The sequence below is a fragment of the Pituophis catenifer genome, unplaced genomic scaffold (genome assembly GCF_029215685.1).
Source record: "Pituophis catenifer annectens isolate HBS135680 unplaced genomic scaffold, rPitCat1.0.hap2 SCAF_2, whole genome shotgun sequence".
Taxonomy (NCBI): domain Eukaryota; kingdom Metazoa; phylum Chordata; class Lepidosauria; order Squamata; family Colubridae; genus Pituophis; species Pituophis catenifer.
Window position 1 is genome coordinate 200,845,894 of NW_027256882.1, and position 19,182 is coordinate 200,865,075.

General features: G+C 43.4%; 1 protein-coding gene across 1 annotated transcript in view; it reads right to left on the minus strand.

Annotated features, from left to right (window-relative positions):
- The window catches only part of DGKQ (diacylglycerol kinase theta), a 102,843-nt gene that overhangs the window by 73,266 nt on the left and 10,395 nt on the right, over positions 1–19,182 (minus strand). The window contains exon 2 of the mRNA XM_070935441.1: positions 2,496–2,575. Coding sequence (XP_070791542.1) covers positions 2,496–2,575 — 80 coding nt within the window. The remainder of the gene's footprint in view (positions 1–2,495; positions 2,576–19,182) is intronic.

The following is a 19,182-nucleotide window of genomic DNA, read 5'->3' on the forward strand; positions in this document are numbered from 1 at the left end:
AGAATAATTATAAACAAATAAAAATAGTATTGTTCCATTAATTTACCTCCTTCACAATAAATATTAAACACGTGGAGAAGCAGCACTCATCCAATTATGTTAGAGCAATTAAATAATTATCAAGGAGGAGGGAAAGTGTTCAGCAGCACTGAAAATACTGAAGGAGGGCAGTATACCTACAATAAAAGTTGTTTTAAAGCAGCTGTGGTATAACAGTTTCAGACAAACCAATATCACAAAGTCATGAACTGACTTTTGAAGTCAACATTATTTGAGAAGGAATCCCCAAGAAGAATCATATGCATACTTATACACAAAAATAGCCATTGAAACTTACCAATAAAATCTGTTCACAAAAAAGCTTCTTAAACATCATGAGTTAGAGCCAGCTTGTAACTAAGTCCAAGCAACAAAGATTAGTCATAGTATGCTAACTCCATAATTCTCTGAAAGTTGTTGACACAAAACTTATCTTATTCATGCCAACCATCTGAGTTCACAAGACTTCATTTGACCTTGAATTCCATATCCTGCTTCAGAGCGCCATGTTCAGTAAGATAGAGAGATGGTTCAGTTTCAATTAACATGGAGCTAAAAATTTAGTTGAAATTGATCCATTGCCAGATTTTCATCAACCTTGAAATTATAATTTAAACATGCAATTTATGATTTGCAATATTAAAATGGTCTAAGAATCCATCAGGAAAAATGTCTTTAACACCCTTCATATGCCACAGCTTCCAAAAATAGCCACTTTATATCATCTGGAATGGGATTAGAGTATATAAATAAACATTTTTCACCCACAAAATAAATTGCCATTAAGCTTTCTGTTATTTTTTAAGTATTAAGAACCAAGTTGAATATTTGCTTCATGCAGCTAATCCACAGCTGTTCTCTACCAAAGAAGATACTTCGTTATGAAAATGTAATTAATAGGGACCACATCTTGGCTTGGAAAACAAACAGCATTTAGTCTGAATGGGTACTAAAATAGAGCAGTTGAGAAACATCTCCGAAGAAGGTAATAACAAGCCACTTCCTCACTGTAGCCAAGATATCCATGAAGTCATTAGGAATTAAAGTTGGATTGGAGGAGATTCATTTTAATAAACAGAAGTAGCTGAGACATTTCATGATATCTTCTAGTGCTGAAGACTCTAAAACCTTCAAAAATGTCAGAGATGAAACCTGCAGCCTTCTATATCCACATCACATCTACTACCATCTCAATGTTTACCAGTCTATTTTTCTCTTATATAAGTTACTGGGAGATGGTGGGTGGGGGTAGGATACCGCATCCTCAAATAAAAATATAGCTTATAAGTAGCACAATAATCAAAGTAAAAGGACCACCTGTATTCATTCTAGTGATACCATTTTATCATCTAAAGATTTTCTTCAACCTTTACCACCAGACAGGAAAGTAAGTTGCGATCCCCAACCCATTCTTGATTTGGTTATAACAACAATGGAATGGCTACCACCAATAACTATTCAACAAAAATCCCCATAAATAGTAGTCTAATAAATAGCAAGTATATTAAACTGAATGATTGGCTTGTATTCTTGTATATATGGGTATGTCAATTTGATATTAACTTACCTCATATCAGCGATGAATTCCCCACAACAATAAATCAGTATTTTTTAAAGGCACTATTTTTAACAGTTTGCCCTGGTAATCTAGTTCCCACACAGCACTAATATATAAAACATGATTTCATATATTATGTAACACAAAAAAAAAATGCCAATTTTGTCTTATGTTTAAGTACTAGACTAGTACTTGGCTAAACTCTATACATGTACACCAAAACGTTTCTCTCCATTTTCATTTTGATCACCATGGCTTACAATGACTCACAAGTACTGTACTTCTAAAATTCCAGAATTACCAAAATTATGAATATAATTCTGGATAAATGTGGCTACTTTTATTACATTTATATATCAGAAAGTAAACTTCCTATTATCTTTACATTAAAAATAGAAGGAATATTTTCAGGCATAGAAAATATTGAAAATAATAACTTTAAATGGATATACTTTTGCAGGATACTGTTTATTTGTTTATTTATATAACTGTTTATTCACCCTTATATAACACTGATTGTATACATTAACATAGCATGTTGTCCATTTTTGTGTGTAATGCTAAACCACGATAGTCAACCATGATTTGTTGGGTCTCACAGAACATAAACCATCCAACTGATCCAATTGGGGAGGGGCAAATATAATGTAGTGATTGTTTTCTCCGATATGTTTATTAGCTGTGCAGGGCAGATTTGTGTGAGCCCAGGAAACATAGCACCTCCACCTGCTATTTCCACAACAGCAACTCTATGAAATAGTTGCGATGGAGAAAATGACTGACTCAAAGTCACCCAATCAGCTTCTGTGGCTGATCATAGACTAGAACTTGAATCTCCCATGCACCAGCTGTCCAGTTACACCCCACTTTAGCTTTTCCCAAAGCATGAGCAACTTACCCTTACAAGACTTGGAGCAATAGATGAGCAAGGTATCTTCACATATTTCAGGCACTTCTCATGAGACATAAAATTGCAAACTGTGGAAAACAAATATACATGTCAATTAGTATTAAGAATCAGACAAAGGTCCCACTTAGCCCATTCATTACAATTCAATAATGTGCTGTATGAATTAATACATTCTTTTACCTGTCTTGATTCTCCTGACAATTAGCTTTATTGGATGATGCTTAGTATAGGTAATATGAAATATGAAGAAAAGCTTATTATTATCTTTACTCAATGAATAAAAATCTGTGAAATATCCTTGAAGAGTTAAAAACTGCTTCATCTCCCTGATTTTTTAAGTTAATTTTTTGTATAATTTTTTTTTCTGATATCCATGAACCAGAGGTATATATAATTTTCCAGTACACCATTGTTTTAAGATTAGCATTATAATCTTGAATGTTTTATTTTCAGTTTCTTTTTCTAAACCGACCTTGAATCTATCTCTTTCACAGCATTCTACGCTCTTCAAACTACAAGTAAAAGATATAATATATGTGGCAATATAAACTCAGATGAAAATCCAATTTCTCTCATACTGTGATCTCTTCAGCATAACATACTGTATAAGATCTTGAAATTATCAGCTACTAGATAGAGAAGCATTTATTTTTTTCTGATTTGTAGATGTTAAGATGAAGTACTGGAACAGTTAATTTTTCCTTTCCAGTTTGTTTTACGTCATGCTGATTAAATTCTCTGCCAGCTAAAGTAACAAGCAAAAAGAGGATAACAAAATTTTGTAAAAGTGTTTGGTTCGAGTAATCACTTGAGAACCCTGAAATGTAATTCAAGAAAGCCAAAAGCAGAATAGAGGAAAAGGTATTAAAGTCTTAAAATGCATAGATTTTATTCTTTGCTTTAACACTTTAAACCAAGGGGTTTTAAATTCTTACAGGATGTAGAACCTGTTGATTAAAAAAAAAAAAATCTGGAATGCCTGGTTCAAGAGGGGTGAGGCTTCTGACTTTCTCCATTAGAAGTTAAGGTTTGAAAAATCGTCCTTTACTCCAAAGTTGATTTCATATAAGAAGGGTTGCTATGGAACAAGAATAATTTGGCACTCAAAAAGGGCAATTTTCAAAACTTGCTATATCCAAAAGAATAGTTTTATAAATGTCAAAACAAAGACTAACATTTTTGTCTGGCTTAGGAAATCATGCTGATATAAACACAACTTCTGTTGAAATGTTTGGGAAAGCAAGTTTACAATACGATATAAATGTGCCATCTTAAGTATATATTTACTCATTATTAGCATGATTTTGACTGAAATTCAGAATCAGGATTCTTTTCTGAGACCTTCCTCTCACAGCTATTAATGAGCAAACAGGCTGTTTTTCTATAATGTAGTGGATGACCTCAGAAAAACGACACATTACTATCATTTTTAAAAACAATTAAGTGAAACAGAAGAGAATATTGCCATAACTACCCACATATTTTTTTTAAAAATGTGTTAAACAAAAGCTACAAAATACACATATTTTACATATATATCCAGATATAGGTTTCACCAGTGGTGAAATCCTCCGCGGATTGCCACCAGTCCGCTGCCTGTGCATGTGTAGCACATGTCAAAAGCATGCTGTGAGCACATGCGCAGTGTGCACCAAACAAGCGCTTTGTGTGAAAATAGGAGGCTTAGCAAGGTCAGTAGAACTGTGGGGGAGGACAGCTGTGCCGCGCAATTTAGATTCGCTAGAAAGCAGGATTTCCTGTTTCCTGTGTGGCACAGCTGCTCCTAGCTTTTTTTTACTACCGGTTTGCCCGACCCAGTGCGAACCGGTAGCATTTCACCCCTGGGTTTCACCCATAATGGCTGGATGAAAGGGCAGAGAAAGAAAAATGTCTCCCCACGGATGCATGGGTGGTTCGGGAATCCTGGGAGTTGAAATCTACACATTTTAAAGTTGCCAAGGTTGAGAAACACTATGTTAAAACATCTGTGCATGCATTCCTCAACTCCTTCTCTTAGAGTTGAACTACTTATTGCAATGCTCTTCTGAGAATTGCTGATATAAAAATAAAACACCCACAAACAATCAGCTATAAGGTTACACTATGTCACAAGATCTTGCTCTGGATTCCAAATCATCCAATATGAATTAAAGAAATCTCTATTTTCTCTGTAGTATTTTTCAAACCAATGAACCACCCTATGATTTTCGTCCCTTTTTCTCTTTATTTACGTGTACATGCCTCACTCCAGCAATCAAATGTAATCCCGAGCGAAGTGGCAGGGCTTTGTTCTTAAAACCCCATATTCATCTGTTTCCTAATTAAATGATAGGATATTTTACTGATGAGTTCACCAAGATATTCATTTGTTATATAAACCAGGGCAATGTCACAGTCAGCTACATTTTCTGTGCTGTTAATCTAGGATAAAGTAGTAGGCAATTATATCCAGTTATGCAGAACTTAATTTCGGCACGAGACATGCAAAAAATAGTTGTGTAAGTATTAACTTGGGCTAGAATTCAATTTTAAAAATTACTCCCATAATTTTAATTACTTTAGAATTACTTTAAAACTGCCCAGTCGGTTGTTTAAAAAAATTTAAAATTACTCCCATAATTTTAATTACTTTAAAGTTTAATTACTTTAAAATTACTTTAAATCTGCTTGGAGGTGCTAGGTGTTGGGGGGGGGGGTCAGATATATTCAATAAATTATTGTTATTTTAAACTATAGATGCTGACAAACGTTCCAAAGAAAAACAACAACACTGATTCTTGCTAAATTCCGCAAAACCTCTTGTTTGTTTAATAAATTTTGCACTATTTCCTGTTTCACAAATGGTTGTCTTAAAGCAGTGAATGCCATGAAGCTTTTTCCATTGAAGTACATAAAAGGCAGGACAAGAAACAATGGATGGAAACTAATCAAGGAGAGAAGCAATTTGGAATTAAGGAGAAACCTCCTAAGTGAGAACATTTAACTTGTAGAGCTTGCCGTCAGAAGCTGTGGGTGCTTCATCACTGGAGGTTTTTAAGAAAAAACTGGATAGTCACTTGTCTGAAATGGTATAGGGTCTCCTGCTTGAGCAGGCAGTTAGACTAGAAGACCTCCAAGGTCCCTTCCAGCTCTATTCTGACTGAAATTGGCAAGGTCTTCCAACTGCTTCCCTTCCCTTGCAACTTAGCACATAGCTTAAGAGTTTTCCCAACTCTTAAGGAACAGTTTTTCTATGAAAAACAGAGGGAGCTCAAAAAATTCCCAACTGAAAGTTGGAAAGAAATTACATAAAGGGGCTCAATAAAACTGTCTTTCTGTCCATCTGTGTGTCTATCAGCAGAATAACTGACCAAATCCTGAAAAGCTGATACAGATACTCCTCAATTTACGACTGTAGAAGCCAGAATTAGAGTTGTAAGTCATGCCAGTTGTTAAGCAGGTCACCACACCCTATTTTACAACCTTTTTGGCAGTGTGAATCATTGCACTTGTTAAGCGAATGCTATAGTGTCTGCAACAGATGTTTTTTTTTACCAGAAATCAGAAGTAAACACTGGTTTCCAGCAAAAAACTTAGTAAATCACCGTCATTTGAATAAATATGACCTGGCTCCCAAGTGCCCAAATGCGATCATGTGACCAATGGAGGGGGCAACCATCAGAACTTCCAATTTGTGTCATAAGTAGCCTTGGAGAGGTCTGTTGTAATTTTTGGTTGTAAGTCGAGGACTACATGCAATGGCGGAAGAAGCTGGCAAAAGAAAAAGCAAGGGAAGATCTGGTTTGATGCTATGCAGAAAAATATTCCAGAAAAATCCCCCCAATTCATCCCATAAGAGAAACCTCTGGGGGAAAATTTGGAATGCTACTGACCAACCCTCCATTCTAAGCCCTCGCCCTTCCTCCTTCCTGTCATGTGACTCAGAGCATGTGCAACCCAGCCTGTGCTTCCCAGTGCTCACACATAAATATACGAAGATACATGACAAAGGAAAGACACACAAAAAGAGTCAACACGTAAATCCATTACACCAGTGTTTCTCAATCTGAGCAACTTTTAAGATGTGTGGACTTCAATTCCCAGAAATTCCCCAGCCCTCTAGGAAATACATTAAGAGTTGAAGTTCACACATCTTAAAAGTTGCCCAGGTTAAGAGCAGAATTTAAAAGATGAATTTTCCCTACAAATTTGCATAAAATTTGACACTGGTTTTTTTACCCTAACGCTTCAACTACTTTTACAACCCATCAAGAAGATGCAGAGAAGAGGTTCTGTCCTCTCTGTGACATCCCTTATTTAAGATAAATTGCAGAATTTTTCACTTCACATTATTTTCTCTTGGTCGATGCTGTACCTGCTTAATTTCCAGCAACTAGATATATTTACTGTTACTTCTTTTACTGGCATATATTTCTGAAAGAAAATTGGAGAGGATGACTCATATTCATTCAGCCCTCTCCAGAAACTTGAACACCTTGGGTATGCATAAAGGAATAGGAACAAAAGAATAATAGGGCCTATTTTATCGTAAGTGTTTAAATACCTAACTCCCATTTTACATGGTAGGAACACCGAATTGTACAGCTCTTGGAGGGTGAAATCTTTGTTTCCAGATTATCTTCAATTTGGCTTTTTGCAATTAAATTCAAATATCACAGTAACTGTAATATGTAATATTATACAAGCCATTGAAAAGTCAAGTGAAATATTACAAAAACTATAACCTATAGTTAACTGTTTAAAGATTGCAGTTAAATATTCCCTATTAAAATAAAGGACAATATGTAAAATAAACTCAATTGCACTGTTTACACGATCTCTATTAAAACACCTCAACACCTTTTGGACTTCTGCATGATTGTAAAAAAAATAAAATAAATTCAGCTGCTTTAAGAGCCACATGCCAGGTAATGAGTAGATTTCTTAAAGCATGGCTTCATTCTTCAACCGTGTTTGCACATGTGTAAATAGAAAATAATAAGGCAAAGGAAATATGCCGTAAGACACAAAAAAGGAAATGCAGTTAAATCTGGTTCACCATTCATTATTCCTCTCCATATCTTTCATCCTTGCTTCTGCCCTGCCTGTGCACCACTTCATACACTGCCTTTATTCTTTAAACTTCTCACCACCCTTTTTCTGAGAATCTCATTATCTCCATCCAACCATGACTTCCTTGGTTTTCCCCTTTTCTCGCTCATTCTTTTTTCCTGCAGGTATTTGATTTGTGATTCAGGCTTCATTCATTCATTCTTTCTGCATGACTAAGTCACCTAAACACTCTGATATTAAGTCCACCACCTATGCACTCCTGATCCTATCCACTCCCACTTCTTAGGTGCCCTCTTTCTGCCGCATTCGATTGTATCACTTTTTTTTAAAAAAAGAAATTCATCTCCATTAAAATCACAGTGCATTTTCTCTCCTTCTTTTAACCTTAACTCATTGCTCTCTTTAACTACCGTACATCCTTTACAACGATTAGTTTTTCTATACAAATCACACAAGATCTCCACTCATTCGTTGCAACAATAATTCTCTTACATGTCTTTTTTTTTCATTCTCAGCCTGTTTCACTTCATCATTCCATCAAGCATCCTTTTTCACCTTTCATTAGGCACACTTCTGAGGCATTCTCTAACATAATTCTTTTTTACTGTCTCTGAAGCAGCTGCCCGTTTTTCCCCCGTACATTCACTTTCCATTTATTCTTCTGGGAAATTATTCTATATTCCTCTGTTCCATATAGGACTCTTCTGCTTTCTTCCTGCAGTCATTCTACTCTAGTTTCTTTTCACTTCTTTTTCCTCCAGTGTCATTTTTCCCTAGATCCAATCTTGATATTATGAGATAATGCCCTGTCCAGGATTCAGAACCTCTTATATCCTTTATTAATTATCTCAGTTTTTCACTGTAAACAATGAAATTAGCATGATTTTTGTTCATTCCTTTCCCACTTGTAAACACCATATACTTGAAACATATTTTCTTCTAAGCAGATATTCAAAAAACAGTTACTATTGCATTTATTCTTGGGATTCTGGATATCTCGTTATTTTCTGTACATTTCATCTCATTCCTGCCACTCACTTCATCATCTAACAGGTTTTTTTCTTCTTCTCTGAATCTCATTCATTCCAAATGTTACACAATTTGTTCCCAACGAATCTCCATATCACTCACCAATCAATGTCTTCCTATTTCCGTATGCATTCATAGCTACGGGAGTTGTTTGAACTGGGTTCTGTGTAACCCAGAGTTGTTTGAGGACTTAAATGAGTTTCACTAGCTAAGTTTCACTAAGGGGAAAGATATTTCTGAAAGGGACTATGGAGAGAAAAAAAGAAGGAGCCACCGCCTGCCTCAGTGCTGCAGGCATCCATAGCCACTTCTCTAAATATACAACAGAAGGGATGGAACATGTTAGCTGACACTTAGTACCCCACTTCTCTTAATCAGGGGTTCCAAGAAAATAATAATAAACAGGCTTTGCAGCCTGAAATAGTTTGAAAACCCTTGACCTAGTTGACACCAATTCATACTCTCTATCATGAATTGTAGACTTCTTTTTCATAATCAATGCCACACCTTCACTTTCCTGCATCTACCAATTCTACTCCACAAAATCAGGCCACCTTTATTCAAACCTATTACCCTGTTTTCCCAAAAATAAGACCCTGTCTTATATTTTTCTGAACCCTGCTTGGCGTTATTGCCATGCTCTCAAAAGGCCAATTGGGCTTATTATCAGGGGATGCCTTATTTTGGGGGAAACAGGGTACATCCTTCCCTTCACAGTCATAGAAAATATGCAGGTATAACAGGGTTGGTATTCACTTACCTTCGCTACCGGTTCGCAAATGGCAGCGTGTACGCACCACCTCCGCACATGCACAGGACCTTCTGCGCATTCTCAAAAAAATGGGACGTGATGACATCCAGGAGGGTAGGTTTCCTGCAGCTGCCACTACCAGTTCACCCGAACCGGATAGAACCGGCTGAGTAGCACCACTGAGGTATAAATATTTCAATATACAGGTAGTCCTCAACTTACGACCACAACTGAACCTAAAATATATGTTGCTAAGTGAGAAATTGGTTAAGTGAGTTTTGCTCCATTTTATAGCTTTTCTTGCCACATTTATTAAGTGAATCACTGCAGTTATTAACACGGTTGTTAAAAGAATCTGGCTTCCCCGTTCACTTTGCTTGTCAGAAGGTTGCAAAAGGAGATCACCTGATCCCGGGACACCGCAGCCTTCATAAATATGAACCAGTTGTCCAGCATCCAAATGTAAATCACAGGACCATGGGGATGCTTCAACAGTCACAAGTGTGAAAAACTATCATGTTACTTTTTTCAATGCCTTTGTAACTTCAAATGGTCGCTAAATCAACTGTCCTAAGTCAATGACTACCGGTATTTATCTTTTCCATCTGATGTAAAATAATGAATGCATTCTCCTCCCTGTTAACTATCTTTTCTGTCTTTTGAAACAAGGTTGTAATTTTTCTAACACCCAAATATCCAGAATTAAATATTTTGTTCTAGTTTTCTCACTGAGTGGGTGTGAGAAAAGTGTGCCTGGTGTAATTCAAACTTTCTCTCAGGCAGTTCAAAACAGCTATTATTCCATTTTTATTTTCATCCACTACTTGCACTGAGTTCCATCACATTTACAAGTTCAACAGGAAAAACAATATCCTAATCTTTTATTAATGCTGAATCAATTTTTCTTGTATATGCTTTCAACCTTCTTGATACAAAATACATAATCCTGGCTGGGGAGAAATTTCAGAAATTTGAGAAATTTTTCCTCAAAAGGACAAAAAGGGGTTAAAGAAATGTACAGTATTCTTGTAATTTTCCAGCGATCTAGTCTCCTATTTTAAGAAGCAACCACCTCCAGGCAACCATGCAAGCAGTGGCTTGCACTTTCCCAGGTGGAACACACAGGAGCTTCTGGCCCCCAAAGGATGGACAGCTGCTAATGAATGGAGAAAACTCTGCTCATCATTCATGTCAACACATGGAAAGAAAGAGGAAGAACAACAAGATTATTGGAAGAGAGAATGAAAAGAAAGAGCATGGGTCCCCAACCCCTGGGCTGTGGCCCATTATGGGGGCTGTGGCCTATTCAGAACCAGGCTGCACGAGAGGCAGGCTCGTGTGCATGCACACACGCAGCTCAACTTGCAGTTGAGCTCTGTATGCATGTGCAGGTGTGCCGGCCTGCCACTTACGTGAGTTGAGCTGCGAGTGCCAGTCCGCTACTCACACAATCTGGTTCCCTCTCTCCCCGCAGCCAGGCCATCAAGCCGCAAATATTGAGCCCCACTTCTATAAAGCATTCAGCAAATCCCCAATAAATATTTCCAAAACTAGACCACAAGTTGTTATTTAACTCCACGCTGACGGGATTTAATTGGAAAAGGAAACCTAATAGTTTTATACCCTACATGTAATTTGCCAGAATCTCTGAAAAAGTTCCTATCAGTCATTTTTCAAGGGACAGGAGAGAGAAAAAATGTTCTCTATAGGAGAATCGTATTAACTATATTTCATTTAGAAAGCTTATTTTAAACTATAGCAAAATAAAATTAAAATCAAAACTTAAGTTTTTGACATAGCTCTGTATACTTTGTTCTGGCCCAATCCTGGTTATGGAGCACAATTCCCGGAACGCCACACAAAAACCAAATGCAGTCTGAAAAAGTTTGGGTGTGTTTGTTGTAAACGGTAAAGATTAGAGAACCAAATAGACTCAAAAAAACAACCACATTTCCGTGAAAAATGCCTAGCAACTCCAATGTAAAAACATGACAAACAGTTTTACAAGGACTTCCACGCTGCAATTTAACTATATAGCAAAATCCTTTTATAGCTTTATTTCTTAGAAAACTGGAAGTACTATAAACACAGCTATTTCTATAGAACTATTTGTTCAGTCACAATTGGTTGCATGCTCAGCAAGAGCAGAAGGCTTAGTTGAGAGCTGTCCAGAAAATTACAATTATTAGAAAATTTATTTGCAGTGAGAACGGGCTGCTATCCAGGTTTCATCTCTTAAGTACCAGTATTAGACAATATTCCCACTCAGGTGGATTTTGCCTCAGAGCAAAGAATGTCCTCCTTCTGTCGGTTCACTGTGATACATTGCTGTTCTCTAGGACATTGTGAAACAATTATGAAACGGCAACCGGATCTGCTTTAGAATCCTAGTATAAACGGGGCCCTTATACTGTGTTAGAGAAAGCCCGGTTAGTTCTAAAGAGTTCTAAAGAGACCTTGTAAAACTGAAGGCACAATGAATTAGACCAGTGACGGTGACCCTTTTTGGTAGCAAGTGCTGAAAAAGTCGCATGGAAACATCGTGCGCGTGCACTCACACTCATCAGGGCTGCGCTCCAGAAAAGCTGAACTTCCGGGTTCTAGCACACATGTGCATCCGACGATCAGCTGGTCGGCGTGCATGCGCAGGATGGTTTTCGGCACTGCTGTGCACACAAATGGATCACACTCCAGAAAAGCCGAACTTCCAGGTTCTGGCGTGCATGCGCACCCAACCATCAGTTGGCCAGCGAGCATGTGCATTTTTGGCACTGCCGCGCACGCAGACAGCTGACCATTGCACACACATGCATGCCAGAAACCCAGAAGACGAACAGGCAAGGCAGTGCGTGCCGGACGACATGGCTTCGTGTGCCACTTTGGGCACGTGTGCCATAGGTTCGCCATCATGGAATTAGATGCAAGTAAGATTCTGTAGCAGATAAGTTCCTTCCACATTGCAACTAACACTAAAGCCCCAGGCTTATAGACTGACTTACAAAATACTAAACATTTACAAGGACTTTCAATAGATTCAAGCCACTCTGCTGGGTCATACCAGGAAAATCAGAAAAACACTTCTGCCAAATATGTTTTTGTGATGTGTTATCCCATTCATTTTCTGCCTGCACAGGTAGAAAATGGGTCCATATTTGGTTAGTTACTTTGACTAATGGAATTTACAAAGACTACCAAATTTCCCTTTGTACAAACAGATGATAACAATACGTGTGCGGTAAGGAAGGACACTTCTCAATGTAAAATAGATCCAAAAGAATTAACTTCACCTAAAGTTCAGCTCTGCAACTTCAGCTAAACATTAAGAAGAAAGGAAAGATGGGAATACTTGTTGTCAGATCTGTGCCCAAAGGAAATATCCATACTGAAGCATTACAGCAAGCACATCAACTAGCATTAATGCTACAGAAACGATGTCTATATTAGTTCCATATGCTGGCTTGCTCATCCCACAATGATTCTAAATTTAGCTCTCTCATTTTTATAGATGCTGTATGTTCACCTTAAGAAATACTTTTGTCATGCCACTTATAGACAAATGCAAGCTTTTGACGTATAGACAAATATACACAAATTTTGACTTTCATCGTAATTTTTATTATATCAATGGTACAAAACAAAGTACTTGTTTACTAAAAGAGGCCAACTACATTTTGACAAGAATTCAAGAAAATGTCTTGATGAGGCTAAGGACCAGAATGAGATCTCTTTTTGGAAGATATAGCAGAAGAAAAATAATGCATTACTAATAAAGGAGAATATTTGTAGCTCAGGCTTGACATGAGGGATGCTTGGTGCTCTCTGAGCTTGCTTGTTTTCTTGCAGGCGTTACACTGATGATAAAACAAGCAAGCTCAAAAATAATGCAGATTATTTATAAGAGATTATATATAATATTAAGTAATAGAATATACTTAACTAGGGATGTTATTCAATTAAGCACGAACTGCTTCTAACAATAATTCCAAGCTGCACAGATTTCTCACAAAAAGAACCGCAAGAGATGCCATGAGAATTATTTGCAGGGGTAGGACTGAAAGGTAAAGACATGTCTTCTTTCAACCTCAAGGGCAGAAATGTCTCACAGCCCATACCTACTCTTCTTGGCCCCTGCCTGAATGGCCTTTTTTCCATGCCCACAGTTGTGGTACAATTTTGATGACTTGTCCATCTACCAGTAAGTGGCATAATGGAAGATTAAAAAAAGAATACTTTCCAAAGAGCATAGAACCGGGACAAGCAAGCAGTGGCCAAAATGCCCTTTTCATTCCCAAATGCTGGCCAGAGCCCAAGTAGGAAAGGAAGCAACTTGATGTAACGGTCTGTGAGAATGTCCTTGAGAGATAGGAAGAGGAGAAGATGGATCAACAATCTAGGCAAAGCTAAGATAAGGGGCAACTTAACCTACAGAAGCAGTAGAACGTGACAAATATCTCAGAAGTGACCATCCCTAGTTTCTTGAGCTGTAAAAGCAAGGAGGAAGAAATGTATTTTCAGACTTGCAAAATTCTTTAGTGTAGCCTTGCAACAAAGGTACTGTTAGTACTCATGGTTAGTGATTCTTGTCTGGAGTACCTGTCAGGGATAATACTTTTTCCTGTGCGCTGCTCCCACTATCCATCAATGGGTTAACTTCTTCAGCCTTTGGCAATAACTGAGTGAGAGCTCAACTTCCCTTTCCTGTGGCCCTGCCACGCCCCCAATCCCATGATCCCCAGTCTTCACTCAGTTATTGGCAAAGACTGAAGTGTCCATCAGAGCTCCAGGCTTCAGAAGCCTATTTTTTCTTCCCTTTCTTAGGTTTTTACTTTATTTTTGACTAGTAATTTTTTTCTTTGCTACGGTTCCCTGCCTTTAAAGCCGAAACAAGAAGATCGGCTCAACAGCTGAGAGGCGGTGACGCTTTCGGCCGCCCACGCGCGCGCTCACAGCCTCCGTTACCAACAGCGGGGGGGGGGGGGGGAGAGAGAAAGCGAGCAGAGACAGCTACCCCCGCTAGCGGGGATCAAAGCAAGCTACCGCCGGAGCAGCGAAGGAACAGCGGAGAGCGGTAAGACAAGCAGCCGCCCCCTTTTCAGCCCCAGGAATCTCTGAAGCTGTCCCTCTCCGTGCGCGGCAGGCGGTAGGACCCTCGGGCCGCCGCCGTGAGTCCGCAGCCCGCATAGCCCAGCGCAACGCACGCGCTTAACAGGAGAGCAGCGAGGGAGGCATCCAGCCCCCACCCCTCATTCTCCTCGTTGTCGGAGCCCTTGGGGCTGGTTCTTTTGGGCTGAGCGCGGCAGGCGGTAGGACCTTCGGGCCGCCGCTGTGAGACCGCAGCTTCCCCAGCCTCGGATTCAAAGCCACGTGCTCGCGCCATCTTGGAGGACCCCCCCCCCGGGGCCGCCATCTTGGTTCCATCCTTACGAGGCTAGCCCCTCCCAGAGCGGCAGTTGGAGGCCCACACCCACCTGCGGGGCCATCTTAAGGGGAATACCTCGCTGCTGAGAGTTTGGACTCCATTCCCCAGGCGGCACAGGGGATTCAATTAAGGCACAGCCCAAACTATCTCGCTGAGGGGATTGGATGGCAACCATGGCCATGTCAGATGCCCCCTTCTCATCAGACCCAGAGCTAGAGGCAAGCCCACCTCGCAAGGAGGCTAGTACCTCAAGAAAGCACTCAAAGAAGCGATCCTCCAATCACAAAGACTGCGGAGGAAAGGAGCCCCAGTTCCTCGACAAGGACGCTGCAAGGCGCCACAAAACCCTAGAGCGCCTCTGTGCTAAGGCACAGTTGGTTGGAGCGGCAACACCGGCCCTGGGGCCTGAATCGCCCAGGTCCACCCCCCAAGCACGTGCAGAGGCGAGCACCGGCATAACAAGCCTGACAGAGCTGACCCTAACACCAGCAACCCCGAGCGCAGCTGGGCCTTACCAGGAGTTACCACGGGCCAGAGGGGTTTCTCGCTCCTTGCCGGATATGCCCTTATCAGACTCTCCTCACGGGCGCCACCGGGGGGCGGAAGCAACCTTCACGCCAACGGCAGCCAGCCTCCGTACTCCAGAGGGACCCCTACCAGCCACCCAGCTAGACTTCCAGACCATGTTCTCAGCCGCAATGTCATCCTTCTTGGCTGCAGGCTGGCAACAGGCTGCAGGAGGGCCCCCTCGCCATCTACCAACTCAAGTGGCACCGCAACAGCAACGGGCCCAGCACCACCAGGCGCATGCCCGGTCATCCTCGTCAGAGGATTCAGACCAAGCCGAGGATGGTCCAGAGCCCCTCGAATTTTCAGAGGACGAGGGTCTGATGCCAGATTCTCCGGCTTTCACGGGCCTGTTTCGTCCAGCCCTATTCAAGTCGCTCCTGCACAAGGCGCGCCTCACAACCAACTTGGGCGTGCCTGGGGAGATCTCCGCACCCAAACCCGCGGCCGCGGGTCCCCATGATGCGCTCTTCAAGTCCTCCAAGCAGGAGAAGGACTGCATCCCCTGCCCCCAGCTGTTTTCTGACGTGATCCAGAACCCCTGGGCCAGCCTCGCTAACAACCCCGAGCAGCCTGGAAAAGAAGCTCTACTGCTCGGCCCAGGACTTGGAGGACCTCTTAGCCCTACCATCGGTGGACCAGCCAGTAGCCTCCCTGTCTTCCTCATCGATGGTGTCCACAGATGCGGTAGATGGGCTCAAAGCTGAGGATAAGAGGACAGAGTGGGCCCTCCGTAAGTCTCATCAGGCAGCGGCCTGGGCAATCAGGACGGCAACAGCGACCTCCTTCTTCAACAGAGCCACCCTCATCTGGCTACGCCAGTTACAGGAAAGGCTGCCCCCGGAGGACACCAGGCTACATCAGGACTTGAGTAAGATCGTAGCCGCCACCGAATACGCCGCGGATGCTTCACTAAATTCCGCCAAATTCGCCTCTAGATCTCTGGCCTCGAACATCACAGCAAGGAGGCTGTTCTGGCTTCGCCCCTGGAAGGCAGACCTCAAAGCCAAATGGAAGCTGGCCGCGGCCCCGTACAAGGCTCCAGACTTGTTTGGGGCAGCCCTGGATCCAGTCTTGATCGAAGATAAAGACAAGAGGAAGGTGCTCCCATCAGCGTACCGGCGGCAGGATCGCAGATACACACCCTACTCGTACCAGCAGCCCTTTCGGACCAGCCCGGGGCCGAGAGGACCCCCACCACAACGCTCCCAATTCCAGAGTGCAAGCAGACACCAGGACAGATCTCAGTTCCGAGACCGCGGCCGGCCTCAGCAAGCCAAACGGTCCTTCCGTGGGGCCGGTTTCAAAACCGCCAAAAGGGGAAAGTGACGGCCGGACCGCGGGCCCCATCGGCGGGAGACTCCAACTCTTCCACCAGCAATGGGCCCAGTCAACAGAGGACTCGTGGATTCAACGCACGATCTCCTCGGGGCTCTCCATCGAATTTTCCGGGCCTACTCCCAGTCGCTTCGTACGCTGCCCGGTCCCACAGTCCAAAGACCTCAGAAACCTTCTGGCACAGGAGATCTCACACCTGCTGGAGATACGAGCTATAGAGCCGGTGCCTCACGACCAGCAGGGCTCAGGTTTCTATTCAACCCTCTTCCTGGTGCCCAAAAGCTCGGGAGGCTGGAGAGCCATTCTGAATCTCAAACGACTAAACCGGTCGGTAAAGTATCGCAGATTCAAAATGCACTCCCTCAAGACAATATTAGCGGGCGTAAGAAGAGGGGATCTCCTACAGTCAGTCGACCTGCGGGAGGCCTATCTACATGTGCCAATCCATCCCAGTCACCGACGCTTCCTGAGATTCGAGTTCGCAGGCCGGCACTTCCAGTACCGCGCAATGCCCTTCGGACTCTCGTCGGCGCCCCGCACCTTCACCAAGCTTGTAGCGGTGGTGGCGGCCACACTCCACACCATTCCGGTGCGCCTCCTCTGTTACCTCGACGACATTCTGATCCTCTCGTCGTCACAAGGCCAGGCGACCAGGGATATGGAAAGAGTCCTTCGAGCATTCCAAGACCATGGATTTTCCATCAATTTCGAGAAAAGCCAACTTCAGCCGTCATCCCGCCTTCAGCACCTGGGGGCGGAGATCGACTCGGTCAAGGGCCAGGTGTTCCTCTCTCAGGAGAGGATCCTGAGCATTCGGAATCTAGTCCAACAGGTCTCGGAAGGGGGGAGAGTGCCCCTGGTTCAACTAGCATCACTCCTCGGGAAGATGGTATCCTGCTTCGGTATCGTTCCGTGGGCACGCAGACACTCGCGGGCCCTCCAATGGTTCCTGCTGCCCTTCCAGAGAACAGGCAAGACCAACCTGAAACGCAGGGTAACCATACCATCTCAGGTCCGTCTCTCCCTCGGGTGGTGGAGGTCCCCCGCGCTCCTCAAGGGCTGCGAGTTCCTGGACCCGGACAGACTCATACTAACCACAGATGCAAGTCTGCGGGGTTGGGGTGCCCACCTGCACCATCTGGTAGCCCAGGGCCAGTGGTCCAGGAGCGAACGAGGCAGCAGCATCAATCTCCTAGAACTCCGAGCAATCAGGCTGGCGTTGCGTCAATTCCAGGCCGCAGTTCAAGGCCAGCACATCTTGATCCGCACGGACAACATTTCAGCAACAGCACACGTCAACAAGGAGGGGGGCACGAGGTCCCGCGCGCTGATGTTCGAGTCCGAGGCCCTATTCGCCTGGGCGGAGTCTCACCTGCTGTCCATCAAGGCGGAGCATATCTCGGGAGCAACCAACGTCAGGGCGGACTGGCTCAGCCGCGAACTGATAGACCCAGCGGAGTGGCAGCTACACCCACGTCTATTCCGAGAGCTCAGCGCCCGCTTCGGGAGGCCGGAGGTGGACCTCTTTGCGACCCCGAGCAACGCCCAGCTGACCCGCTTCATATCCCGCTACCCATCAGCACAGGCAGAGGACCACGATGCCCTACGATGCAGGTGGCCCAAGGGCCTACTCTACGCCTTTCCACCAATTCCCCTCCTTCCTCGCCTCATCCGGAAACTGCTGGCCGAGGAAGCCGACCTACTGCTAGTGGCGCCCAACTGGCCTCGACGACCATGGTACGCCGATCTCGTGGCATTATCTGTGGGCCAACCCTGGCAGATCCCCCCCCATCAGGTGGAACTCTGCCAAGGGGCGGTCACGCATCCAGAGCCTCAGTGGCTACAATTGACCGTCTGGCATTTGAGAGGGTCATCCTAAAAAGAGATAATCTATCGGATGGGGTAGTAAATACTATCCAAGCTGCCAGACGGTCCTCAACGACCCGCATTTATGAAGCTTCGTGGCGGGCGTTCTGCCGCTGGTGCTCCCAGCACCATGAGGACCCAACTTCGGCAACGGTCCAGAACATCCTGGAATTCCTGCAGTCAGGACTGGAGAAAGGGCTGGCGCCTGCGACCCTAAGACGCCAGACAGCGGCTCTGTCCACAGTCATCGCATGCCCGCCCTACCAGGCGCTGTCCCATCACCCGCGCATTAGGGGATTCCTCCACGGCGCCAAGAACTTGCGCCCCCCCACAGTGCACCGGTACCCGTCTTGGGACCTTCCACTAGTTCTCCGAGCCTTGATGGGCCCCCCCTTTGAGCCTCTAGATTCAGCTGCCCTCAAACACTTATCGCTTAAGGTGACCTTCCTGCTGGCCATCACCTCAGCCAGAAGAGTCTCGGAGCTAGCAGCACTCTCGATCCGGAAGGATCTCTGCATCTTCAGGGACACCTCGGTGGTCTTGCGGCTGGATCCGGCCTTCATCCCCAAGGTAAACTCCTGGTTCCACCGCGCCCAGGAACTCATCCTTCCGGACTTCTGCCCCTGCCCGCGCAACACCAAGGAGGAACAATG